At 46.3% G+C, this 26,366-nt stretch overlaps 1 protein-coding gene across 3 annotated transcripts; it reads left to right on the top strand.

Moving 5' to 3' along the window:
- SLC5A1 (solute carrier family 5 member 1) lies at positions 1–26,366 on the top strand. Of its 3 annotated transcripts, XM_066561981.1 has the most exons (16): positions 1–87; positions 2,587–2,658; positions 9,928–10,032; positions 12,035–12,094; positions 12,445–12,549; positions 17,731–17,836; positions 18,062–18,142; positions 18,481–18,701; positions 19,632–19,767; positions 20,520–20,627; positions 21,546–21,696; positions 22,218–22,386; positions 23,420–23,635; positions 24,315–24,417; positions 25,220–25,225; positions 25,280–26,366. In XM_066561981.1, the coding sequence occupies exons 1-16, from the start codon at positions 1–3 to the stop codon at positions 25,501–25,503; spliced, it is 1,950 nt and encodes a 649-aa protein (XP_066418078.1). In that variant the 3' UTR covers positions 25,504–26,366. The 3 variants fall into 3 exon arrangements, with proteins under 3 accessions (XP_066418078.1, XP_066418076.1, XP_066418079.1); XM_066561979.1 differs by lacking the exon at positions 25,220–25,225; XM_066561982.1 differs by lacking the exons at positions 20,520–20,627; positions 25,220–25,225.

Here is a 26,366-nt window from a genome sequence, read left to right as displayed (position 1 = left end):
ATGGAATCCCTCGTAAGGATCAACAACGCTGCAGACATCTCCGTTATTGTTCTCTACTTTTTGGTAGTTCTGGCAGTGGGACTATGGGTATGTTGGGATTTTATTTTGTTTTTCTTAATGAGCAGGCAGATTATAGTGTCTTGGCAAAATAGCTTAGTAAGTGAGAATGTGTAATTAGATAAAGATTTTGATGCTTAATTGAAATAATTTACAAGTGCACGGTGGGCAAAATGTGAGCACTTATTTACATCAGAGGAGATGGTGACCCAGGGTGGCATCCCTTTGGGTGGATGGATGGAACCAGCGGGGAAGGTGCAGTGATGGGGTTTGTGTGGGATGGAGCCAAGAGATGCGATCGGTAAAGATCAGCCAGGGTCCCTCAGACACGGCTGCACTGAGAAGGGGGCGTTTGGCCACGAGGGGATGCCCTGGGAAACAGCATGGAGGGGGAGCTGCAGGGCTGGGCAGGGACGGGAGGGGACGCCGGGTGCGCCGGGTGGCGTGGCGGTGTGGCAGCACCACAGCACGGGGACGGGGACGGGGACGGGGATGGGGACAGGGACGGGGACCGGGACGGGAACAGGGTGGGGACGGCAGAGGCGCCTCGGCCGAGGCAGCGGGTGCGGTTTGAGGGCAGCGTTGGCGGGGCTGTGTGTGGGCTCCAGGGTGCAGAGCCCCGGGGCTGCGTCAGGGCACGGAGCCGGAGCAGGAGCAGCCCCGGGCTGTGTCAGGGCACGGAGCTGGGAGCGGGAGCAGCACCGGGGCTGTGTCAGGGTACGGAGCAGGAGCAGCCACAGGGCTGTGTCAGGGTACGGAGCTGGGAGCGGGAACAGGAGCAGCCCCGGGCTGTGTCAGGGCACGGAGCTGGGAGCGGGAGCAGCACCGGGGCTGTGTCAGGGTACGGAGCAGGAGCAGCCACAGGGCTGTGTCAGGGTACGGAGCTGGGAGCGGGAGCAGGAGCAGCACCGGGGCTGTGTCAGGGTACGGAGCAGGAGCAGGAGCAGCCACAGGGCTGTGTCAGGGTACGGAGCTGGAGCAGGAGCAGGAGCAGCCCCGGGCTGTGTCAGGGCACGGAGCTGGAGCAGGAGCAGCCCCGGGCTGTGTCAGGGCACGGAGCTGGAGCAGGGGCAGGAGCAGCCCCGGGCTGTGTCAGGGCACGGAGCTGGAGCAGGGGCAGGGCTGGCAGCTCCTGTGCTCGGTGCCTCCAGCCCGGCCGGCAGCGCTGCGAGGGGAGCCCGGAGGCCCGGGAAACAAAGCCCCGCGAGCCAGGGCAGAAAAGCAGCCCTAGGACCTGAGAGCTGAAGCGTTTGAGAGAATGAACCGATGCACTGAGCTCCGAAGGCACTGAATTCGAGTTTCCCTGGGGCAAGCCCTCCTGGTCACCTGAACACCCGACCAGTGACAAGCAGGGAGGAGGGATTGCCCTTCAGGGATCCTCTGCTTTCCAGGAGCATCCCAGCACCATTTCACAGTGCACAAAAGTCAGCTGCAGAACAAACATCCCTTTCTAACAATCTGGCAATATTTTGAGGGGCACCAACAATTTATGGTTGCGCAAAGTGGACACAAACTTTTCTTTGCCTCTTCAGCACAGGAGCAGAGGCCAAAAATATAGCTAAAAATCTGAAGCCCCAGTCCACCAGAACACCTTGTTGTCTGGCACGAGGGAGCGGGGTCTTACCATGAGAGTCTGGCTGTTGCTGTAGTGAACCTCATGTTAAAGATCTCTGACAATAAAGGGCTGATCTCTGGCTTCTCAGGCCATTGTGTGCTGAGTTAATTCCTGGAAACTTTTCTTTCCAGCCATGAAGACATTGTTACTGGACAAATACTTACCCAGTTGCTGTGTGTAGTTAAATGTAAATCCATCATATTTACTTCCTTTCTTCTGCATCGGAAGAAAATATATGGATAATTTTCCCAGGTCTTCTTTCTTTATTTACCTGTTCAAAGTCCATCAGAGATGACAATGGAAATCCAGTAAATAATGGCTCAAGGTCATTAATAAAAATTGGAGGAACTTCCCTCTAAAGCCCATCCCTTGACAAAGACAACATGAGTTTGTAAAAAGGAAATTTTATCTGGCTTCTTCTTTTGGAGCTTCAGAGGGAATCAGGCATGATGCTGATATCACAACAAGGAAACAGACACCTGTAGGGGCAGGATGGTATTGAGTAAAAAAGCATAATTTCTGTATAATAATAAACTTGCACCTTTTGATGCCTGAAAGCAAAGGCTTTTCACCCCAACAAAAAATCCATGTGAGCTTTTACTTGAGTAATATTTTTTCTTGGTTAAATGTAATTTTATTTAGTGTTTCACACTATAATGAAAGGTGAAGGAATGAAACTTGAATGGCTAATGCAGACCTAGATAAAAGAATAATTGTTCCATTGTATTATTGTATTGTATTCCATTGTATTTTCTTCATCATAAGGTTGTTCTTTTTAGCAGCTTTGTTTTTTTCACTTTACCCTGCCCGTGTGTTTTGTCATCCCTTCATTCAGGCTGTTTGTTCTCAGCCTGTGTATAGCTTGCCTAGCACACTTGAGGTATGACTCAATCTTTCTTTTTGCCTTTTCCCAGGCCATGTACTCCACCAACCGGGGCACAGTGGGTGGCTTCTTCCTGGCTGGGCGGAGCATGGTGTGGTGGCCGGTGAGTGCTGAGTGTGTAAAACACAGCATGGGCATCTGCCCTCCCCTGTCCTTGCACATCAGAGCTCTGGGACACTGCTGAGGCTCTGGTGGCTTTGTTGTGTGGCTGCAAATCCAACTCTTTCTCCAGCCAGTGGTGTCACAGGGCAGACTGCACAAAGAAAGCCACGGGATGGGCAGGGAAAAGTGCTGGGGGAGGTTGTCTGAGCTGGCTTGATTATGTGATCAACTTGTTTGACTGTAAGTACATTGGTAATGTCAGGACAGACAAATCCAGTGCTTTGCCTTTCATCCCACTTTCAAACTTTTCAACATTTGGACTCTGTTCTTTTCATTGCACTCAAAGAAGCTGGCTCATTTTAAGATTATCACAGACAGGAATTAATTTACTGAAATTTTCCCCTTTATTGCTCTATTGTTTCTACTTTTGGTAACAAGTTCTGGTCTGTACAAGGAGAAAAATCCTGGAAATGTTCTGGTATGTTATTGGTAAAATATATTTTAAATGTATTTAGCTGTGGCTTACCTTGATTATCTTCTGTAGATCTCCATTATCTTCCAAGGCAGAGAGGAGGAGTCAAAGCTACAAAGTGTTTTTAGCCTTCCATCCCATCAGGCCATTTGGCAGAAATGATGTTAGAAACAATTGTCTATGCCTTCCTGATCATACAGTCTCTTTAATATGAAAAGCAGACAACTTAGACAAACCTGCATTTTCTGTATTACTGGAATACAGGAAATGGAGTCGTGTTTTACATGATTCCATTTGTTTGAATGGAATTCCTCAACACTTCTGATCTTGCATTCAGTCTCAGAAGATGTTTCTGCACTTCATTAAGGCTTGGGAGTCAAGACTCCACACACATTGATTCAGTTACAGGACCAGAAGACTGAGAGCAAATATTGATTCCCTAAAGATTTAGGAATTTTTTTGAAGTAGGCTGCAGAAATACCCACACACCTTTCAATGCTGTGCTTCAGGGAGCTGCTCTCTGCCTTTAGAAGGCATTGGGACAGCCTCTGTAAGGACATGAAGGATTCAAGGCCAATGACAGTAAAAGGTTTCTTCATCTGATGTAGTAGATCTAAGAAAATTCAGGTTCCTTTGGAAGACTGAGGAAAGAGAAAGTTTCCAAGTTATTTTAAGATAAAATCCATTATTCTGGGGGAAGAGAAGGAAACCTAACAGATTACTCTACTCAACTGTCACTTTAGTCAGGGGGCTGGTTTGAACCTTGTGCAATTGTGTCTGCCTGGCAGGGGATATGAAATCCTTTTGTGCAGATGGAAATGGAGATGGAGGCAGCAGGACAGCCAAACTCACCATAGGAAAGTTCTGTCCTGCTCCAGTGGCCCTGAGAACTCCTCATGATCCCCTGAGACCTGGGGGAGAGGATCTGACACCGCTCCTCTGGCCACACAAACCCAGCAGAGCCTGCAAGCTCCCCTCGTGCAGTGGGAACCCAGCAGGGACCAGCCCACAGCCCCTGCCCGGATCCCCTCCCTCCTTCCCAGACTCTGGGAGCTCAGTGTGGACAGAGTGCTCATCCTCAGTGCACTCCTAGACCTCCTCTTCAATCCTTCCCTCTGGAATGCCAGGAGGGGCTTCCCATGCCATAAAAATGAGCCCTTCTTGCTATTCTTCCTCCTATCACTCAAAATAAACAAAGAACAAGCACTCCAAAACCACAAACTAAATACTATGTCAGCAGCACCATCCTGGAAAGTTTGCCTTGGATAAAAAGAGCTTCCAAAACACCAATTCTCACAGCCTAGCAGGGAGATGGGATGTCAATCACCCAGAGCAAACTGGGCTGAAATGAGGAGGAAACCAATGAAAGTATAGAAAGTTTAGTCAGAGATGTGATCTCAGCGCTGCAGCTGCTGAAGCTGAGTGTGATGTTTTACTTTGTGCTTTGACTCCTCTTTTGTGCCATCAGGGCTACCCTGGAATGGTTCTGGATGGCCTCAGTGCATTCCCACAGAAAGGGTGGGGGCACTTGTTTTGCAAGAGGGCTCTTTGTCAGATTTCTCCCCTGCCATTTCAGAATAATGACCCTTGTCATGTAATTGCTTTCTGGAACAGAACAAAATGAAGAAAAAAATCCTTCCACAAACTTGGTATAAACTTAATTCCCCTAAACTAATTGTATTTTTCAGTTGTTGTCTGTATTCCCTGCTCTGCAGGGCACCCACAAGTGGCATTTCTGACCCTAGAGGGAAGGAGGCTCCTCAGCAGTGTGTTAGGATCTCTTACTGACAAACTGGGAAGGGATTCTCTTCACTTAAACCATACAATATCTGTGCTTTGGGAGACTAGAGGAGACCCTGGTAATGAAGGCCTACAGATTATTCCTGCTTTCAGTATGGATTTTGAATGTTTGTGGTCACTGGCTAACTGTGATTGTGATTTGATTTCTCAATGTATAAAGTAGGACCAAGACACATCCTGGGCCAAGTCTGTCCTGCTTGGGCTCTGATTGTTCTGCTCCAGCAGAATCCAGGAAAGCTGCTCAGCATTTTGCAGAACCAAGCCCAGAGATAGTTTTCTGGCTGAGGTGAGAGTTCACTTCACTGGAGTCACTGTCCTTGTGCAGTGGCTGAGCCATCTCAGCAGTTTCCTGGTTAATTAGGGATAAAGGTGTATAAGAGCATTCTCCCAGATTACCCCAACCTGAAACCTGCTGTTGGTTAGTCATAACATAAGCAATGCTTACAAAATGCTGTGCCCTTTCCACTGTCTTTTTATGGAGACTGACTGAAGAATCTTCAAGGAAATGGTCATGGTCTCTTGGGCTTTGGGGGAACATCTTCAGGAAAGACTTATGGCTCTTTGAACCCTCACAATCAGCTCTGCTTTTCCAAAAAGACCCAGAGAAGTTCAAGGCAAGTGACAGCTCTGTAGCAAAGGGGCCTCGCCAGCTTCAGCTTCCTTTGCCAGATGAAGGAGTTGGGTTCAGCCAAATGCTTCCTGCCACTGTAGGACATGAATTCTCTGTTCCTGCACAACAGTCAGCTTTGCTAGCAGCCACACTCACAGGATTAACAGCTCTTCATGCACCATTTAAAAAATCTCCAACTTTTGAAGCTTTCCTGCTTTTGAATTTTTTTCTTCAGGTTCTGGAGTTTTGCAGACAGATCTGTCTGCACAAAATCATGGGTTACCTTCTACACCTCAGTTCCTGAGGCAAGAATAGGGCAAAGAGTATCTGCTGGGATGTGGAGCCAGCTCTGCTAGAGACATTTACTGAACAGTGGTGCAGGGTCAAGGGCACTCCAAAGAGAAATGTAACTCAGCTTGTTTCTGCTCATGTACCTTTAGATCTTTGTGAGACAGATAAGAATTAGGGGAAAAAGCCCAACAGATTCTTGCTTCAGCTGTGCTCAGCTAATCTTTGTGGCCATCAGAACTGACCACTGGCATGATTTCTCTGATCTTTGCAGCCAGGTAAGTTTTACATAGTCTCAGGATTTTGCCCACTTGCTGAATCTGACACTGCTATAAGGAAGCAGGAACCAGGAACAACAATTCTGCTGTGAATAAGATTTGCATTTGCTTTTCTTAGGTAAAGTAGAATGAAAAATTACCTTGTCAAGTTCCATGCAAAAAAAAATAAATAGTGTTAAATCAATAGTTTTCAGGGTAAAAAGAATAATGAAATAATCAAAGCAAAGCTCTGATAGAAAAGTAGAAGTTGAGTGAAATGGATTTCTACAGAATCTGTGAGACTTTCCAGCTGGCTGGGAGGTGTTTCTGTCTCAGAGCACAAAGTGGGGAGGTGTCAGATCCTCCTGAGCCTGAGCTGTTCCAGGTTTGTTGGAGCACAGACATTTTGATGATTATTGTCCATCCATCCCTCCCTTAGTGCACTGGGAGTTGTAAAGATGTGGTTTAATTGGGAAATAATGCAATTAGTAGAATTTTCAGATTAATTGGGAAAGAAGAATAAAACCCCACATTTCCTTCTTTGGGTCTCAGAGCCTTGGAAGTGTGGCAGTAATTTTGCTTTGTACTGATTTTTCCAAAGGGACTGAGGGTGATCCCAAAAAGCTCAGGCAGGAAAGGTAATGCCTCAGCATGAGAGTGAAGTCACATGGTGCAGGGTAGAGCTGTTGGTTAAAGGAAAGCATGAACAGCCTCAAGGAGCAGGAGCAATGAGAAATGTGTCAGGGAAGAGGGATTTGAGAAGAGCTTCTGCAGGAGAGAGACCTCAGGGATGGCTCAGGAGCCTGTGGGGTGAGAGGATCCCCTGTGGTCTAAGGATCAGTGGGAAGGGTTTGGAACTGAGCTAATGCCTCCAGGGGGCGGGCAGGGGGCAGGGGATGTGCTGGAGGTGCTGGCAGGGAGAGGAGCCCCAGGCTGTGCATTCTGCACCCTGCCCAGTGCATCCACCCAGCTGGGAATGGCAGGGCCAGGATGTCACTGCATCCTCCACTTCATGAGGAGAGCAAGGTGAAAGAGTTAATGAGTAACAGGAAAAAACACAGTGATCATCATCTGCTTCAGGGTGGTGGTACTTCTGCTGCACAGAGTGCTCTTGTTAGGGCCTGACCTCTTAAAATTTATTAAAAGAGTTAATGTTCCACATTTGCCTCAGGTTAGTTCAGGTTTTTTATCCTCTTTCCCTCTTAGCAGCTTTTGTCCCTTTCAACCAACTCTGTTCTTCACCTTTCCTCCTAGCTCTGTCTTTAAAGCCAATTCACTCACACATTCTCTGAGCACAGGTAACACTGCCAGAAGATTGTTTCCCTCTGCCATTCCCAGTTTCAGCCCAGAGTTTTTAAGATGTTCAGCAGCATCTACCAATGGCAAATCAAGTATTCCATGAATCAGCCTTTCCAGTACAGAAATCCCACAGCAGTGAGTTCTCCAGCAAGGCAGCTCAGGCCCAGAGCCCATCTGCCTTCTTTCCTCATCCTTAAAATATGGCAGATGGGAAATTTCTCTTTCCCCTCTGGCATCAGCAGCCAGTGGGGTGTGAGGGTATTTGGTCAGCACTCTTCTTGCTGTGACCATGCTGCAGATTTAAGGGTAATTGTATTTTCCTGCCTATGAAGCCATGTTCTCCCTTCCCAGGTGTATGACATAACTGAAACTTATTTTTAAAATTGCATCCATTATTAGTTTATGTTGATCTTCAAGTTCTGCTGCACTGGATGTTCCTAATTCAGAGAAAGAAAAATAAGGATGTGAATGTGGGATCTGCATTCACATTGTTTTGTCCTTGCACTGGTCCTGAATATGTTGATAGTTTTGCATTGGTTTGGTTTGGTTTTGTGTTTTCCTTTCAGTACAATATTATTTTAGATAAATCTGAGAACACAGCATCAGCAGCATTGCCTGCAGTGTGTCCTGGGGCTCCAGGCACTGAGCCAAAGCTTCTGCCTGTCAGTTCTCAAAGTTCCTCTTTAGCTGCTTTTGTTACTTGGATCTGCCTTTAAGCTTTTGAACCAGGAGAGGGAACACATTAAATAAAATCAGAGATTAATGTGGTTAATATTTTCTGGTGATTGCATTTCTAGTAACCTAGATTTAAGTTTAATTATTTATCTCCAAGGCAAGTGTTGGGCAACAGTGCTAATGCTTAGTAAAAGTGATACTTTTTTCTTCACTATCATTTCTGGAAAACTGTTGCTCTCACCAAGAGGTTAGAAGAAACAGAGGTCTTTTGTTTGCCAATGTTTGTTGCAAAACTTATCAGTCCTGTAGAAATGTCATATGATCAACTGGTTACAGTTCTGTAGGGCACAACTGGCTTTTAGAAATGTGTAAAAACCCCAAATCCAGAACTGAGTGAACTTAGAATCATAAATTTCCTGTCCCAGGAAAAGAACAGTTTGTCTGCAGAAAAAGACTTGAAGAAATCAGGAGATCAAACTGATGGAAGAGAAAAGCCTGGAAAAGAAAGAGTGGAACCCTCTGAATTTTATTTGTGTGTTGCAAATTAAAATAGGGCAGGATAATCTATTTGTTATCAGAGATCAGGGTTGTGGGTTGAAGAGTGTGGTTGCTATTTCTGGCTATGCCATAGCTCTGTAGAATAAATCTGCTCTGCAGGGGTGGATTTTAGGATGAAATCCTTCATCCTCCCAAAACTCAGGGGATTGTCCCTGTGCTCCCAGACACGTTGATTGAATGTTTGCTGCTATTCAAATGATAGCAGCAATGATCCTTGTGGGTCCCTTCCAACTCAGGATATTCCATGATTCAAATGAGAGTATTGGAAAAGGTCAGCAGAAATTCCCTTGCCTACTTTCTATGTGGTTTTCTTTTTAACCCTGTTTATTGTTGTTTTAGCTTTCAGAGGATGTAAGAAAAAATAGAGAAGAATAGAAAAATGTTCACTTCATTTTTTCATCTCAGAACTCTTCCAGCTTCCTTGTCCTCTGCCCACAATACTCAATCCAATCCAACCTCAATTTATGCCTGACTTCTCACCCTGCATCCTTCAGTGCCTGATCCAGTAAATCATCACTGGGTATTTCTGCTGCCTTTGATGTGTTCATTTGGAGGAAATGAAGCTCATTCCTTTTCATCTTTTCTATTGTCTAAGATACTTGATTAAGAATTAGATCTTTGTGAATGGCTCCTGCCTGTCTGCAAACCAACAGGAACCTTTCATTTTTCAATCTCTCCCTGTTCATCAATTCCCATGTTCTCCCCACTGTTCTGTTTGTATGATCAGTGCAATATTTGGGGGCCTTAAAGATCCAGCACTTCTTAAATATAACTCCTTGATTTACTATTGCTCCTACCTTCCACTTTCTCAGCAGACATTCCTGCTCTGCAGCTTTCAGAATTTAACTCAGTAATCAAATTCCTTTTGCTAAAAGTGAGCCAAGCCCAGCTCTCAGCAGGGGCACATTTGGATGCACAGGCTGTGCAATATGGAACAGCTCTGACAGGTGGGGGTGCCCTGCTCATTTCCTCCTTGAACAAGGAAGATCACAGTCTTCTCCCCTGACTGCCTGGATATCACCCCAATGCCAGTTTGGCAAGTTTTGCCAACATTTAAAATTCTATATTGGTGGAATGTATTTTTTGACTCAACTGGAAGATATTTGATTCACCATCCTATTCTCCCTCACTGCTGTGGATGTGATCCTGGGGGCTCTGGTTTCAGTGGGAGCCCTGAAATCTATCAGGGAATTGATTGTCAGTCCTTGTCATCAGCACCAGCAGCACAGACAGTTCAATGTGCCGCATGAAGGGGAGTTTTTAGCAGTTCCCTTGAACATAAGAGCCAATTTTTGTTTTTTCTCTTTGCAGATTGGTGCTTCTCTGTTTGCCAGCAACATTGGCAGTGGGCACTTTGTGGGAATAGCAGGAACAGCAGCAGCTGGAGGAATTGCCATTGGAGGATATGAGTGGAATGTAAGTGGCATATATGTCAGGGAAATACTTGTGACATCTGGATTATCTGCAGAGCTTAATCAAAACAGCATTGCCTAGTAATTTAGGATGGTCAAAGTTTGTACTTGGCAACACTTGTTTTCTGCACAGACCAGTAAGAGGCAATGTAATCTAGTATTTAACCTTTCTAAGCCACTGGAAAAGGTGACACTTTTCAGTCAAGGCATTTTAGAGAGTATTTGAACCAAATAAGTTGGTTAATAAGTTGGTCTCTTCTATGCATATATTTTTAGTACTTTAAAAGTATTTGTGAACAACATTTTCAGACTGCAGGATGCTGGGAAGAATTTATCAGGCAATCCGTGGTCATTTTTGCAGCATTTTGTTATGTAGAAATTATTGAAGAGGCTTTGATTTCTTCACAGGCTGTAAGGAATTTTGAACATCCTCCACAAGCATCTGCATTCCAGAAATCTTTTCCTCTTTACCTTCTCCCTCCTGTAATTATGCTCGTGTTTTGCTTATGGTTGCAGTACAGGGTAGAGCTGTCATGCATCACTGTACGTATCAGTGACAGACAAATGAGCTTCCCGGAGTCGCAGGGTCGGTGTGAACGGAGACTCCCTGAACCCCTGCACCCATTTCCTTGTGCTGTCAGCCGTGAGGGTGCGGCTGACAACGTCCTTGTTGTGCCTCATTCACCCTCGGGGAGGGAATTAGCCATGACACAAAGGGCCCAATGAGCCTCCACAGGTCGATACTTCCCTCGTGTTTACTTCTGGGCAGCGAAAGAATCCTCCCAGCCTGCGGGATTTGGCTTTGTTCCTTAGCAGGTAAATGGTTCTTGCAAATATTCAAGTGCTGGTATGATGAAACTGTTGAAGGAGAAGGACAAAGCTTAAAATGAACCGAGATGTGCAGTTTATCTGTCAGCTCCCTATTTTTGATTTTATCAGGCCTATGGCAGACCTGATTCTCCTTCTTTTTCCAGCAGAACAAAGCAAATCAAATCAGGACACAAATCTCTAGGGTCCAGATCCTTCTTCAACCATCTCTAACATTAATCTCCTGTGAGGTTCCTGCTGGACCAGTATCAGCACACAGGGAACAGCAGGGCTTGCTTGGGAAGCAGCAATGAGCTCTGGGGGTGTTTGAGCAGACACAACTGCAGAGCTCATGACTTACAGTGGCACAGCTAACACACATAACAGAAGTAATGAAAATAATACCACATTTGACTGTTGTCATCCTTGTGTATCCCTGTTCCATTCAAATTATTTCTATTTTGTATCAGAATGACAGCAGAAGCTGACCAAGTATTTCTTGTCCATCTTACAGTTCTGACCCAAGGGCAGAGCTTAAAAGATACAGTTTAAAAGCCCTCTAAGCCCTGTGGACAAAATAAATACAGAGTGCAGCTCTGAGGGCAGGAATTTGTTTTGTAGTTGTTGATTTAAGTATGTACAACTCGATATTGGACAGCATTCCAGCCATTTAAGTCAGCAAACTGTGGCACTGCTAGAAGTAAGATCAGTAGTTCACAGAATACACATGGATACACAAAATATATTATTAAATTGTAATATAACAATACCAAATATTTTACAAATTGCCTGTGGTGCGTCCTGTACAGTCTGAAATTGTTGGAAAGCATTCAGCCATGCTGGGCTTGCTCTGAAGAGAGCTGGGATAGTCTGGTGCCACTGCTGGAGTTGTGATTCAATGCCAGAGGGCAATCCTGTGGGATGGAGAAATCAGCTGGTCTTGTAGAAAACTCATAATCATGTGTGCTTCTTTGGGACAGCTAGCATGAAACTGCATTATACCTGATGAAGTGTTTAGCCAAGATTGCATCCCCAAATTTTCAACTGTAAATCAAAGGACAGAGCAGGACCTCCTCCCCCCAGACCCCTGCAGAGCCCAGGTTTTGGGATTTCCCTGGTCTCCAGCTGCTGTTGGCTCTGAGAAACGGTTTTGGGAGCAGTGTCTAGAGCTAATTCAGTTGATCTTGTCTTGGCTGCAGGCTCTGATATTTGTGGTGATTCTAGGATGGATCTTTGTACCCATCTACATCAAGGCTGGGGTAAGTCAAACCACTACATTACCTTTGTCTTTGCTGCTCATTTCTGCAGCTCAGGGCTGGAGTGCAGCAAACTCATTATGAATGGCACGAGATCCCAGTGTGCCAGAGCAGCACTTTGTTATATTTGTGTACTTGAAAAATGAGGATTCTGTGTTCTGAGACCTGAGCTGAGAAGTACTTGGTGCTCTCTCCTTGTTCTCCTTTGATTCCTGGAGCTGCTCTTCCTTGAAACTGCAATTACAGTCTCCGAATTTTGAGCTCCACTCTCAGAGTATCTGAGTACCAAAAGTCTTCCTCTGATTTGATTTGTAGCTGTTCCCCATTATCTGAAAGCTTCCCTGCCTCCCCAGGTGGTGACAATGCCAGAGTACCTGAGGAAGCGTTTTGGTGGGAAACGGATCCAGGTGTACCTGTCAGTGCTGTCCCTCATCATTTATGTTTTCACAAAGATCTCAGTAAGTCAAACTTCTTTAATTTCTTCCATTCTATACTGATCTAAAGAAAAGAAATGCCCTTTTACAATATTGCTCTCACAGCTGCTCAACCATTTCAGGTTTGGAGCTCTTGGCTGAATGAACAACTGTAAAAATGTGATTTTGTGTTTTCTTTGTTCTGTCCAGTGACACTTTGTGCTGCAATCCAAGGTTTTTGGTTCCTGGCAGTGTCTCTTGCTGCTTGTTGTGCTTTGTCCTCTTTTTAAAAGTTTTAGGGTTTACTTTTACATTTGCTCTCTTCTAGAAAACATCAGTGTGGAGGGAAATTTGTATTGTATTATGGTCTGTTATCTTAGGGGTCTGTGAAACCCAGGGCAGGAATTTTTGTCCCTAGATTCATATTTATCTGTTTTAGTATCCTCTGGTGGACATGCCATCAGTAATATAGATGAGGGAAAAGAGCAAGGGATAAAAAAAGAATAACAAGAATTAGAAAATGGAGGAGTGGGGAAGTGGAAATGAGGGAAATTGTAACAGCTGAGGTGAAAGGAGGGAAGAGGAGAGATTCTTTTAATGGGCAAGTGATTGGTGTAAACTTTAAGGTACTATGAAATTAATGGTTATTAAGCAAATGGATGTGTTTCTGTGGAGTAGTAAAGGGAGCTTGTCTTGAAAGTCCCAAGCTTCTGGGGAAGTCCACAGTTCAGGCATACTTCAGTCTGTTGTTTTGCAGAAGTTGTCATGGCAGATTAGTCTTTGCCCTCTGAATGGGAGCTGAGTGATAATAGTGCAATTTAAGCTAAAAGATTGGCCTTTTGCTCTCATTCTCACATTATAACTGATCCTTAGAGAGGTTATAAATTAAACAGGTTGGTAGCATGAACTGGCCTCAGAGCTGGATTTCTGGATATTTCAAAGGGATTAGAGAGTTTGCTGTAGTTGTGCTCAACTATCAGAATCAGAACTCCTGGGTACAACACAGAGCTCTGCACGTTCCAGCAGCAGAGAAACTCCTCCAGTCAGAGGCTCACAGCCCTTTTCAGCCCCACATGTTGGTGCTGAGCCTATCAAGGTGTTACACAGGTTCTGAATTTACCATCCAGCTTTGATTTCCAGCCTGTGTCACGCCTGGGGCTCTGATTATGGGATTTTACACTGTTTCAGTTGGAGTGTCCTGTTTCCAGGAAAAACAGGTTCTGCATTTAAGCTTCCAGTGTGGTCCTGAGGATCAAACACCCTCTCCATAGTAAGGATCCACAGAGCAGCAGCAGGGGTTACCTGAGCCCCAGTGTAGCCATGATGATCAAACACCCTCTCCATAGCCAAGGGTCCACAGAGCAGCAGCAGGGGTTACCTGGGCCCCAGTGTAGCCATGATGATCAAACACCCTCTCCATAGCCAAGGGTCCACAGAGCAGCAGCAGGGCTTACCTGGGCCCCAGTGTGCTCCTGAGGATCAAACACCCTCTCCATAGCCCAGGATCCACAGAGCAGCAGCAGGGCTTACCTGGGCCCCAGTGTAGCCATGATGGTCAAACACCCTCTCCATAGCCAAGGATCCACAGAGCAGCAGCAGGGCTTACCTGGGCCCCAGTGTAGCCATGATGATCAAACACCCTCTCCATAGCCAAGGGTCCACAGAGCAGCAGCAGGGCTTACCTGGGCCCCACTCCACCGTTGGCCCACCCCAGCTTCCCACCACCCCCTTAATTCCAGGTGTTTGTGGGGAAGGGCCATGGAGCTGGGTCTCTGTGCAGGTGACAATCATGGTGCTCAATTTCCTCTAAGCATTTCTTTGGTTTCCCTCAGCTGCCCTGAGCAGCTCTGGCAGTGTCTGCCTGTTGCAGTACTGATAGGTGCCTGCACTGCTGCCCCAGGTGCTGCCTTTGGGTGGGCAGGATCTGCCCAGCCCCGATTCCCTTGCTATGTCTGACCCAGGCTGGCAGAGCAGGCAGTCCCTGGAGGTTTCAGGAGCTGTCAGGGGAGCTCACAGGAGGTTTTGTGTGCCATGCTGTGCAGAGCAGGGAGGGAGGGCAGGGCTGTTCCCTGGGGGGCTGCAGGGAGCCGTGCTGGGGGGAGAGGCACAAGCAGAGCTCCCTCCCCACAGACACGTGTGAATCCAACACATCCACGTGCTGACAGAGCCATTGTGTTTTACTCCCCGCAGAGCTGCCTTGGCAAACACTCCCTTGTGATCTCTGGAGCTCTCAGGTTTGTTAGAGAAGGATGGGCTGCTGCCCTGCCCTGAGTGGGTCACACCCACCAGCAATTCCCCCTGCCTCTCATCCTTGTGGAAGAGTGGCATCTCTTGCTTCTGGGGTAGATATTTCATGTGCTTCTTCCTTGCTGGGTTGAAATACTATGGAGTGCACTTGATAACAGAATTAGAGCAATGCTTTCTAGGGAGCAGTATCACAGATCAGGTCGTGCTCTCTGGCACAGTGCCACCCCCCGTGAGGATCAGATTCCCTTTGCACACCTCTACAATGTCCTTGCCATTCCTCTTTCCCTGCACATTTTCTGGGGGTTTTGTTGATTTCTTACCTTGCTTTGTGGCTAATCAGCCACCTGACAGACAAGAACATGCTGCAGGGAGTGCCTCCTTGGCATCAGGACACAGGTGATTTTTGAGCCCAAAGGATTTCTGTCATTCAGGGACCTCACCTGTTCCTGCTCCCTAAGTGTGCAGCATATTGTGAGTAGTGCCCAGAGCAGCTTGCAGAGGCTTTTTAGCCATCAGTGTTGATGATATTGGTCATTATACCAAAGGAAATGGCCTGGTAAAAATAAAGTCTTGATGGATAGTAATAGACTAAGTTATGACAAGACAAAAAGGAATTAAGGTCTGAATGTTTTTGAAGAGATCAGAAATCATAAACTGGAACTTCTAAATCTGTTACAGCATTTTCTCTCTGCTCATTGTGCATCATTTCAGTAGGAGATCTATGGGCAAAGACTTCCCAGGGGAAAGAGGAAGAGAAGAATTACCTTCTCCTAGGAGTGCACATTGCAGGGGGGAGAGCAGGTGCCCCTGCTCTGGCACCCACAGGATAAACTCAGCTGGCACTTGGAGTGGAAAGGAAAGAGTGACTCTAATCAGAGATTAGCTGAAGATTGTCTATAGAAAAGTATGAATGGAGAAACAGGGAAATATTGGAAGGCAATAATCTTACTGGGGAGGAGCAGTGAAGCTGGAAGACACCTCAGCAATTTGAAGAAGCTGATACATTTCTCAGAATGCTCAATAATTAACTATACATTTCTTTGTGGGAATCATTTTAGGCTTATCAATATTTAATGATATGTAGGCTAAACTAAAGCCAAGAACAATAAAAGGAATGTCTGGAACATAGACTAATTAGTGGTGTGAAAAGAAAGGAAAGAGATTACCATAGAGAAACGAGGCAAAGGCTACGGTCTGACAGCCACTGGGGTTAGAGCTACAGGTCCTGGTTCCCAGTGCCAAACGAAAGGCTCTAAGAAATCTGCTCCAGAGGCACTTTCGGGGCTGGGAGCTCTGCTGTGACTCCCACTCTGCTCACAGGAGCAGCTGTGTGCTGCCAGCACAGTGGGGCTGCCCAGGTCCAGCCTCTTCCTCCTCCTTCAGCAGGAAGCAGGGCGAGCTCCTGCCCTGCAGTCTCACTTTCAGTGTCCCGGCAATGAAGATGGTTTTTCTCTCTGGTATCTCCCAGGCTGCTTCCCTCCCTGCTGGGCTGTGCCCTGCCCTGCACTGCTCTGCCCGGGGCAGCAGCGGGGCTGGGCTGTGACCCCCGGCCCGGGCCGGCCCCTGGAGCCCCCGCAGGGCTCGGGCAGAGCTGTGTGTGTGTGTGTGTCTGCCCCAGCTGTGTGTGTGTGTCTGCCCCAGCTGTGTGTGTGTGTCTGTCCCAGCTGTGTGTGTGTGTCTGTCCCAGCCGTGTGTGTGTGTGTCTGCCCCAGCTGTGTGTGTGTGTCTGCCCCAGCTGTGTGTGTGTGTCTGCCCCAGCTATGTGTGTGTGTCTGCCCCAGCTGTGTGTGTGTGTCTGTCCCAGCTGTGTGTGTGTCTGCCCCAGCTGTGTGTGTGTCTGTCTGCCCCAGCCGTGTGTGTGTGTGTGTCCGTCCCAGCTGTGTGTGTGTCTGTCTGCCCCAGCTGTGTGTGTGTCTGCCCCAGCTGTGTGTGTGTGTCTGCCCCAGCTGTGTGTGTGTGTCTGCCCCAGCTGTGTGTGTGTGTCTGTCTGCCCCAGCTGTGTGTGTGTCTGCCCCAGCTGTGTGTGTGTCTGCCCCAGCTGTGTGTGTGTGTCTGCCCCAGCTGTGTGTGTGTGCCTGCCCCAGCTGTGTGTGTGTCTGTCTGTCCCAGCTGTGTGTGTGTCTGTCTGCCCCAGCTGGTGACCCCAGGGGTTCTTGCTGCCAGCTGAGGATGGCAGTCCCTGTGCAGAGCCCCCCATGGGCGCTGGGGATGCAGAGCAGCCCATGAGCTGCATGCTCAGGAGCAGCCTCTGATGAAAGCAGAATTTACAGTAAGGCATCACAAGTGCACCGGGGCAGGTTATTCTGATTGCAAACTTGTGTAAATACCATTGATGCCAATTATCTCTAAATCAGGAAGTGATTTAATGGGATTAACGGCCCAGTGTTACTTTGAAACCTGAACAATTCCTTCCTTACGCAAGAGCTAAAGGTTTCCTCTCTTTGCCAACTGCTGTCAATTTTTCTGACAGGAACTTAAAAATAGAAACCATACAAGATGTTTGCCTTTAATGCAAATGCAGCATTTGTCCTGAGCCAGCAGGAAGAGCTACACCACACATGAGCAGTGAAGGGAAAGGGATTTGTGGAGTGGCACTGAAGGAAGAGAACTGTCCTGGAGGTGTCCCACAGTCCACCCTGCACACAGCAGCAAAGGGAACTCACACCCAGTTTTAAGCAGTTTGTTTTGAATCTGTCTCTTAGTGCCTAAGTACTGAGCAGTGAGGTGACTGTCTAGAGAAAACAGCCCTGTTAAAAAAGGCCTGGGAGTTCTCTGAGAAGTGTCACACCTCTGGTACTAAGAACTGCTCAGTTCTGAGGGGACACTGGCAGGTGCACAAAAATGGCTTCTATTTTCTTTTTGATTTGTATGTGCAGTACTACAAGGGGCAGAGTTGTGCATTTCAGTGCCCTCATCATGGAACTATAATATGTCACCATGAACCTAAACATGGCTGAATCTACCATTTTTCTTTTCTAGGCTGACATCTTCTCTGGAGCTGTATTTATCCAGCTGGCCATAGGGCTGAATCTTTATTTGGCCATAATTATCCTGCTTTCTATTACTGCTCTTTACACCATCACAGGTGAGCTTGCAGAGCAGTCTGATAAATCAGAGATGTTGAGGGAGCCAGAAGAAAGAGAAGTGGAGAAAAAGGGAGAAATGAAAATCTGAAAGGGGGGCTATTTATGGTAGTCCTTGAAAGACAGAGGTGGTGAGAAAAGGGAAAAAAAAAGAAAAAAAGCATTTCCACTTTTTTTGAGATATTTGCCCAGGGCTAACTAATTTGTCCTGACTTCTCTGCCATCAGGTGGCCTTGCAGCTGTGATTTACACAGACACCCTACAAACATTCATCATGGTATTGGGATCCTTCATTCTCATGGGATTTGGTGAGTAAATCAGATGAATTCAACTGGAATGTTCAGCCACAAATCTTGCAATGGCTACAGGAATGAATCCTGCAGTGTGAAACTGTTACCTTAACCTGGAGGTTTCAGCTCCTGTATCTGTTTATCAGGGAAGAAAACAGGCATGTTGCCAAAAGTCAGGCACCTTTAGTTACTGAGTTGCTCTGTCTCCCAAGCACAAGTGAATGTGTAAGGTAACAAACAGCATCCCATGATGGGATTTTTATGTCCACATCGAGGAGGCTTCTCTCCTGACACTCTCAAGCTCTGAGATTCCAGTACCAAATCCTTTATTGCTCCTGTTCTTTTGTGTGTTCCAGCATTTGCTGAGGTGGGAGGCTATGAGGCCTTCATGCAGAAGTACATGGCAGCCATTCCCTCCAACGTGTCCTACGGGGGCACCCAGGTGGACCCTGCCTGCTACACCCCCCGCAGGGACGCCTTCCACATCTTCAGGGACGCCAGCAGCGGGGACCTGCCCTGGCCAGGGCTGGTGTTTGGCCTCAGCATCCTTGCCATGTGGTACTGGTGCACTGACCAGGTAATGTGGGCCCTGCAAAGGCCAGACCCAGAGCTCTGTGCTCCAGGGTGATCCTGCCCTGCAATGCAAAGCTGAGCCACAGAACTGGCTGTCATTTCCAGACTGGTCAGTGACTTTTCAGTTTCTGGTTTCAAGGCATCTCTCACATGCAGGAAAATGGAATGGGTGTTCTTTCTGGAACCTTCCTGCACACCTCTGCCCAGCAGATACCATGTCTGCCTCCCTTCTCATTTTTTATGTGTGACCATGTGGGAAAACAGAGAGGTTGTGCTGTGAACACTTAGGAAACCATGGAACAAATGGCCCTTGTTAGACTGGGTCTGGATACCATTCCCTTTTCAGTAATACAAGTTTGTTTCCTATAAATGCAGCTTTCATCTTTGCTTGCATAGTCTTGGGGGGATGTTCTTTATATGTTTGGTCTTTCAGCCTGGAGACTCTTCCCCAGTCTTCCTTCCTTCCCTCTAAAACCTACTGGCCAGTTTCCTCAAGAGATCACACTGACACAAGTAAAGAAAAATGTGCTCCTGCTCCTGCAACATGTGAATGTGTCTCTAACAAAGGATCTCTCTGCATCCTGAATTGTGAGAAAGATCATCTTCATGATTTCTCAAGAAATTAACAAAATCCACAATGTAACTGTATTTACTGCTCAGTTAAATATTCTATTCCTTTTTAGCTTTTTAGTCTGTCTGCTTTAAAAACTTCTTGTGAGAGAAGTCTTACCCCTCAAACACACACCAGATAAGAAATATTTTCCTTTACTTGTTTCAAACATATCCTTTGATTTTCATGTAGTTTTCATTTTTCCTAGTGGTAGAAATGCTAAACAGGCTCTTTTGCTATCACAGAAGTTAAGAAGTACCTTGCATGTGGCACATGGCACGGTGTGATCATGGAAATGTTACAGCTGCCACGTGTCATTGGCAGGTTATTGTGCAAAGATGTCTCTCTGGCAAGAACATGTCCCATGTGAAGGCTGGCTGCATCGTGTGTGGGTACCTCAAGCTCTTGCCCATGTTCATCATAGTGATGCCTGGCATGATCAGCAGGATTTTGTACACAGGTATGATATGGATATGGAAATGCAAAGTTCTTGCCGCCTGCCTTGCATTGCCAATCTCCGTCCCTTCCAAAGGACCTGTGAGATTGTCATCTTCTCATCCAAATAGTCCAGGCACCTTCAGCTAACTGCACTGTTAGAAGCCACAAGCTTCCTCTTTTCCCTGATCCCAGGTTTCTGCTAATACTGGTGCTGTCTGTTTTAGGGGAAAGAAATTCCACAGGGTCCCTCCCCAGCTGTCTGTTTGCTACACACTCTGACTGAATGAGTGGAAAATGCTGTCCAGGACAGATATTGTGCTGGCAATTGGAGGGACAGGGCCATCAGTCACAGACTGCAGGGTTTGGGCCATGGGCAGTCCCAAGGGCAGCATGGGGAAATGCCACCTTCCCATCTCCCTGACCAGCAGAGAGTTTGGCTGTGTTTGGCAGCAGGCAGAGGAGACAGGTTCAGGCTGCAGGGAGTGGGCTTTGTGTTCCTCTGCTTGTTTTTCTATTTGTCTCCTTGTGGTGTTCAGCCCTGGTCTGACAAATGAGTGCAGATTTTCTTTTGACCTGCAGCACTTGTCAGTATTCTCTTAGAGAGGAAGGGAAGAGGCTTAGGATCACCTTCCTCCCTGCCAGCAAACCAAGGATGAAATCAAATGTGTCAGTCCAGTGGTTCAACATAGAGATACATTCTAGAAGCTCTGTTAATTTGGGAGCAATCTGTTGTTTACATGACCTTGTCTCAGTGTCTCATTATCCTCTCCTCAGATGTGGTGGCTTGTGTTGTGCCTGAAGTCTGTCAGCGCTACTGTGGCACCTCAGTGGGCTGTACAAACATTGCTTACCCAAAACTGGTCGTGGAGCTTATGCCAAATGGTAAGACACTGTCTGGATTTGTTGTTTCTTAGTTTTAGGAAAGCCAGACTGTAAAAACAAGTGATAGAGGGAGTCCAAGACCCATATTTAGTTCCAAAATTCTTGCTAGAATGATGTACGATTAAGCAAAGGGGTTGTCTGTATTAGCTGTAGGTGCAGAATAGCTCCACACTGACAGTGTCAGCTCTCAGCTGGCACATGCTGTGTGCTGAAATGCTAAATGAGCTCCCTTTTTGTGAAGGTAAAAAATAACCTGCTTGGCCAATGATTTATGAAAGACTCTCTGCCAGGATCTCTGTGTTGGAGGCCTATTCCTGTGGTCCTCCTGCCACCCCCAAAGAGATGGGTGCTGGCTCATAAGGCAAAAAAGCCAGGTTATGATATTACAGAGACCATGGCACTTCCCTGATAGCTTTGGTACTTTCCCATCCATGTTGTTAAAATCCTGCAGTACTTCCCCATGCTCTGTGGCCAGACCAGACCACCTGGAAAAGTGGCTTACTCTGGTTTTCAGACAGTAAAAGAAACTTGGTGGTTTTTGGCACATACCTAGTTCACAAATATACTACAAGCAAGTGAGCACTCTCCTGCAAACAAAAGGAATTATTTTTATAACTGTTGGGAAAAGTCTGCTTAATACTATTTTCTTTTTATTCTAGCATTTAATCAGGCAGAATTCACTAAAGAAGTAGCTACATGCTAAAAGCTCAAGAGTTTCCCTGGCACTGCTGTAAATAGCTTTTTGCAAGCTCTGCTTGCCCAGCAAGGGAATGTCAGGCAGGATTTTGTGTCAGGCACATCAATGTGCCAGACACGCTCAGAGCTGCCCGATGGAAAGGGTCGGCAAAGAGCTGCAGCCGGGTTCTGAGGCTGCCCCCGGAACGCTCCTCCCTCCCCGTGCCCATCTCTGTGTTCCAGGTCTGCGGGGTCTGATGCTGTCAGTCATGCTGGCCTCCCTCATGAGCTCCCTGACATCCATTTTTAACAGCGCCAGTACTTTGTTCACCATGGACATTTACACCAAAATTCGGACGCGGCCATCGGAGAAGGAGCTGATGCTGGCGGGCAGGTGAGGCCCCCCCGCTCCCCCCGAGCGCTTCCCGGAGCTGCCCCCGAGCCCGGGCCCGGCTCAGCCCCCCCGGCCGGGCGGCACCACCTCCCGGGGCCGAGCGGCTGCGCCAGCCCCGGCTCCTCTGGGGACAGCATCCCCTGCTCCCCACTGCTGCTCGAAGGAAAATCTTTTCCATTTCCTTCCTGGGCTCCCTGCTGCACCAGGCTGCAGCATCAATGAGCTGGTTCCAGTTCATCTGCTATTGATTTGTCTCTGGACGTAACAACCACAGGAGAAAAGTGATTTTGTATGTTCTGATTGCATATTTAACCATGTGCTGATGGATATTTGACGTACACACTACCCAACCTGGATTTCTTTTGTTTGTTCAGTGCTAATTTGCCATTATAATTGATTTCACTAGTTGAAATACAAAATGAACATGTAAATTATTGATTAATTGATGTTCTTTTTTCTTTCTGATAGATCATAGATACTTCCAAGCAGATGGCTAATTGAATATCTGGCTATGTTTACAGGGCATTTATGTTAGTCTTAATTGGCATCAGCATTGCCTGGGTTCCTGTGGTGCAGTCAGCCCAGAGTGGGCAGCTCTTTGATTATATTCAGTCTGTAACCAGCTACCTGGGACCTCCCATTGCTGCTGTTTTCCTGCTTGGTATCTTCTGCAAGCGTGTCAATGAGCAGGTAAGTGCAAATTAGGAAACAGGTATGCCACGTGTTCCTTTAGCAACTGGGAGAAGTGGGGTTTTTTTTTTTGTTATGAGCAACTTCTTCCTGTTTATTTTAATCCCAGTATAGCCCAGGGATTTTGTGTCTCCATACCCCAAAGGCTGAGGTTTCAGAGATGAATTGGACAAGGTTCTTTCATTGTCTGATAGATAAACAGTCACCTAGGAATTCATAGATAGCTCTGAAGCTTAGGCTCTCTATCACTTTGCCAAGAAGTGTGTTCAAAGGATAATCTATGGACACATAGTTGAAAGTTTCATTTAGGATATTGGTCACCAAGCTGCTTTACCAAACAAACAACCTCCCACCTATCCTGTCCATCTGGGTTTTGAATATCCCTAGGAGTAGAAACTCCACAGTGTCTCTAGGCAACCTGTTCCAATGGTCAAGCACCTTTACAGTAAAACAAACAAACAAGGTTAAACAGAATTTCCCATGTTTCAGTTTGTGCCCACACATAGCTGTGTGTCTGTTACCTTTGGGCTGGAGTACTGTACCCCAGGCACCCACCAACAGTACTGGGAATTAAATAATTACACAGGGCCATTAGCAGGTAAACCAGACACACGTTTTAGGAAGGATGACACAACATTCTGGTTGGTTCCATCGTGCCAGAGCTGTCAGGGATTAAGACCTCAAAGGTAAAAAGGTATGAGAACAGCCCTTGGGGTGTGCAATTCATGGCTGAAACCTGTCCTGTGGAAGGGCAGAGTTGTGTGGAGCCAGATGGACTCTGAGAAATGGTCTGGACACAGTCCTGAGGTGTGCCTGACATCTCAGAGCTGTTCATTACCCCTTTCACTTGTACTCATAGACTAAGCTGTGAATAAGGTGACTGAAAGCATCTGGATTAAAACCCACATTCCAAAGCCATTGTAACACAATACTACATCCACGTTTCCTCCAGCAGCTGTTTGAGAGCTCAGAGTTTATTTCCATCCCTGAAATGACTCATTTTGATCCCTTCTTGTCACACCCTTGTCTGCAGGGTGCCTTCTGGGGCCTGATCATTGGGCTACTGGCTGGACTCAGCAGGATGATTGCAGAGTTTGCCTATGGAACTGGCAGCTGTGTGGCCCCTTCCAACTGCCCCTTCATCATCTGTGGCATTCACTACCTTTACTTTGCACTGATCCTCTTTGGGGTCTCTGCCATCGTCATCCTGGCAGTGTCCTTCATGACCAAGCCCATTCCTGATGTACATGTGAGTATCTCTGATGTTCAGTGAGTATCATCACTGATGTTCAGTGAGTATCTCTGATATTCAGTGAGTATCTCTGATGTACAGTATCTCTGATGTACAGTGAGTATCATCACTGATGTACAGTGAGTATCCTCACTGATGTTCAGTGAGTATCTCTGATGTTCAGTGAGTATCTCTGATATTCAGTGAGTATCTCTGATGTACAGTGAGTATCTCTGATGTACAGTGAGTATCCTCTCTGATGTTCAGTGAGTATCTCTGATGTTCAGTGAGTATGTCTGATGTTCAGTGAGTATCATCACTGATGTACAGTGAGTATCACTGATGTACAGTGAGTATCTCTGATGTTCAGTGAGTATCTCTGATGTACAGTGAGTATCATCACTGATGTACAGTGAGTATCTCTGCAGTCCTGCTCCTCAGGAGATGGAGCCCAATGAAAGCACCAGTTCATACCTGGAGTGTTATCTCTTGACCCTTGAGCCACCCCCAGCATACACTCTTGTAAGAAAGGAAATATCTTCATTTACCTGTGCCAGCTCTTGAGTGGCTCCTCATAGCCTGGGACATGCCAGACACCTGGGATGCTGTGCCCTGGAGCAGCTGAGGTGCTGGCCAGGCTGGTTGCTCCCTGTGTGCTCAGCCCATGATCAATTCCAGTCCTTTTGTTCCGTGGCAGCTTCACCGCTTGTGCTGGGCCTTGAGGCACAGCAAAGAAGAACGGATTGATCTTGATGCAGATGAGGAGCAGGACAGAGCTGATGAAAAAGATGATGAATCAGGTAACTCTTGAATACCTAGAGATTCTGTCATATATTTGAGTATCCCTGTTTCATTCCTGAAGGAACATTAACATGCTTGATAGTTGAAGACATCCTCCCTCTCCCCAACAGTAAATCCTCAGCCCCCACAAATTTAAATGGCTCATGAGCTGCCTTTTCCAATCTCTCAAGCTCAGTGTAAATCAGAAATGAAGTGGATTTGAAGGGAGGAAATCTTAATCTTTTGGTATCTGAGTGGCAGCTCTGGGACTAAACCAAAGGCAATGCTGTGGGTCAGAGCACTGTGCATTGGCAGAGCTGTGTGTGACTCCAGCACTTGGAGGGAATTCACCTGGAAAGAAGGGTTGTGCTCAGGATTGAAGGCACCTGACTGCCCAGATCCCTCTTTGTCATTCTTTGCTACAAAAATATGGTGAAATTATAAAGGGTATGGTCAGGCACCACGAAAGCAGACTGCAAACCCACTGCTCTCTTTACGGGGTTTCTGGTTCTGCTCCCAAGCTCCTTTTCATCAGTATCCTCAAATTATTTTATTTGTCTTTCAATTAAGATTGTAGAAAGTACTGAAAAAATGGAGTTTAAGCTTTGAAGCACAGTTTGCTTCTCCAATACCAGGCCAAGTCTCTGAGCTGCAAAAGGCCCAAGTGTCTTCTGCAGAAGGCTCTCTTGGGACATACAGAAAATCCCTTTTTTCTAGATGAGCTGTGCAAACACAACATTAATGAGATTCTTGTACTATTTTGTACCAAAATGCTTCCACTGAATTCCGACCATAAATCAGAAGGGGAATGCTCTGGCCCAGAGATCAGTGTGTGCCATGACCTGCACTCACCTTTCCTGACCAGAGTGTTATTCCTTGCAGTTAATGAGGAAAACCAGGAGGAGCCAGGATGCTGCAGGAAAGCTTACAACTGGTTCTGTGGCTTGGACCAACAGAAGGGCCCCAAACTGAGCAAGGAGGAGGAAGAGGCCCTGAAGAGAAAACTGACAGACACCAGTGAGGTGCCACTGTGGAGAAACATCGTGAACATCAATGGCATCATCCTCCTGACTGTGGCTGTGTTCTGCCATGCCTACTTTGCATAACCCCTGAGCACAGTCCTGAAACTGGACTGCATTGTTCAAGCAAAATGATGGTTTGTAGATTTACACAATTAGATACACATTGTATTTTCATCATCCACTTTTGTAAAACATCAGAGTGATTTACTCACTGATTTTGTGATCATAATTTCAACAATTTAAAGATGAAGGCCACTGGGATTTCAAGAGAGAATTTCTGTTTAGGCATTGAACCGATCCAGGGCTAACTGAGGTTCAGAATTTCCATCCAATATTCTCTCTGCTCATGATACATTTCATATTTTAGGTTCAGAACAAGGCTGCTTGAGCCATATTTCATATCAGGTTTTGTGAACTACCTTTTAGGGTTCATTACACTGTTTTGATTTTCATCCCTTCCTCTGATCATTCAATTTTCCTTTTCCTTTGGCTATGATAATTTGCAAAAAACTGACAACCACTGAGGGACTGTATTACAAACTCAAATTAAAACATTGCTTTTGTCCTCCCAACATGGGATATCTGAAGTAAAGGATTTATGCACATATCAATGTATTTGATATTATATATAATTTTCCATTATCAGTTTTTCCCCCTTTTTCTCACTTTCCACTGGGTTGTGTTCCTCGGTTGTCAGTGGAACACTAACCTCTGCATTGATCACATTTTGAAACTGGGGAACACCTGTCTTAATGATGCTAAAAAGAATTTTTCTTACAGTAGATTATTTGTTTAAGGTTAACTTCCAAAGGTCCTCCTCTCTTGATATTTTAATATATACCTTTACTTGAATGTGAAGCTTTTTATACAAAATACATGTATTATATATACACAAGCAATACATTATGTATATGCTCTATATATATTATATATATTTAAAATATGTA

The sequence above is a fragment of the Molothrus aeneus genome, chromosome 18 (assembly GCF_037042795.1).
Source record: "Molothrus aeneus isolate 106 chromosome 18, BPBGC_Maene_1.0, whole genome shotgun sequence".
NCBI classification, from domain to species: domain Eukaryota; kingdom Metazoa; phylum Chordata; class Aves; order Passeriformes; family Icteridae; genus Molothrus; species Molothrus aeneus.
The sequence above is the reverse complement of the archived record's forward strand: the minus strand, read 5'-3'. Positions and strand labels throughout refer to the sequence as shown.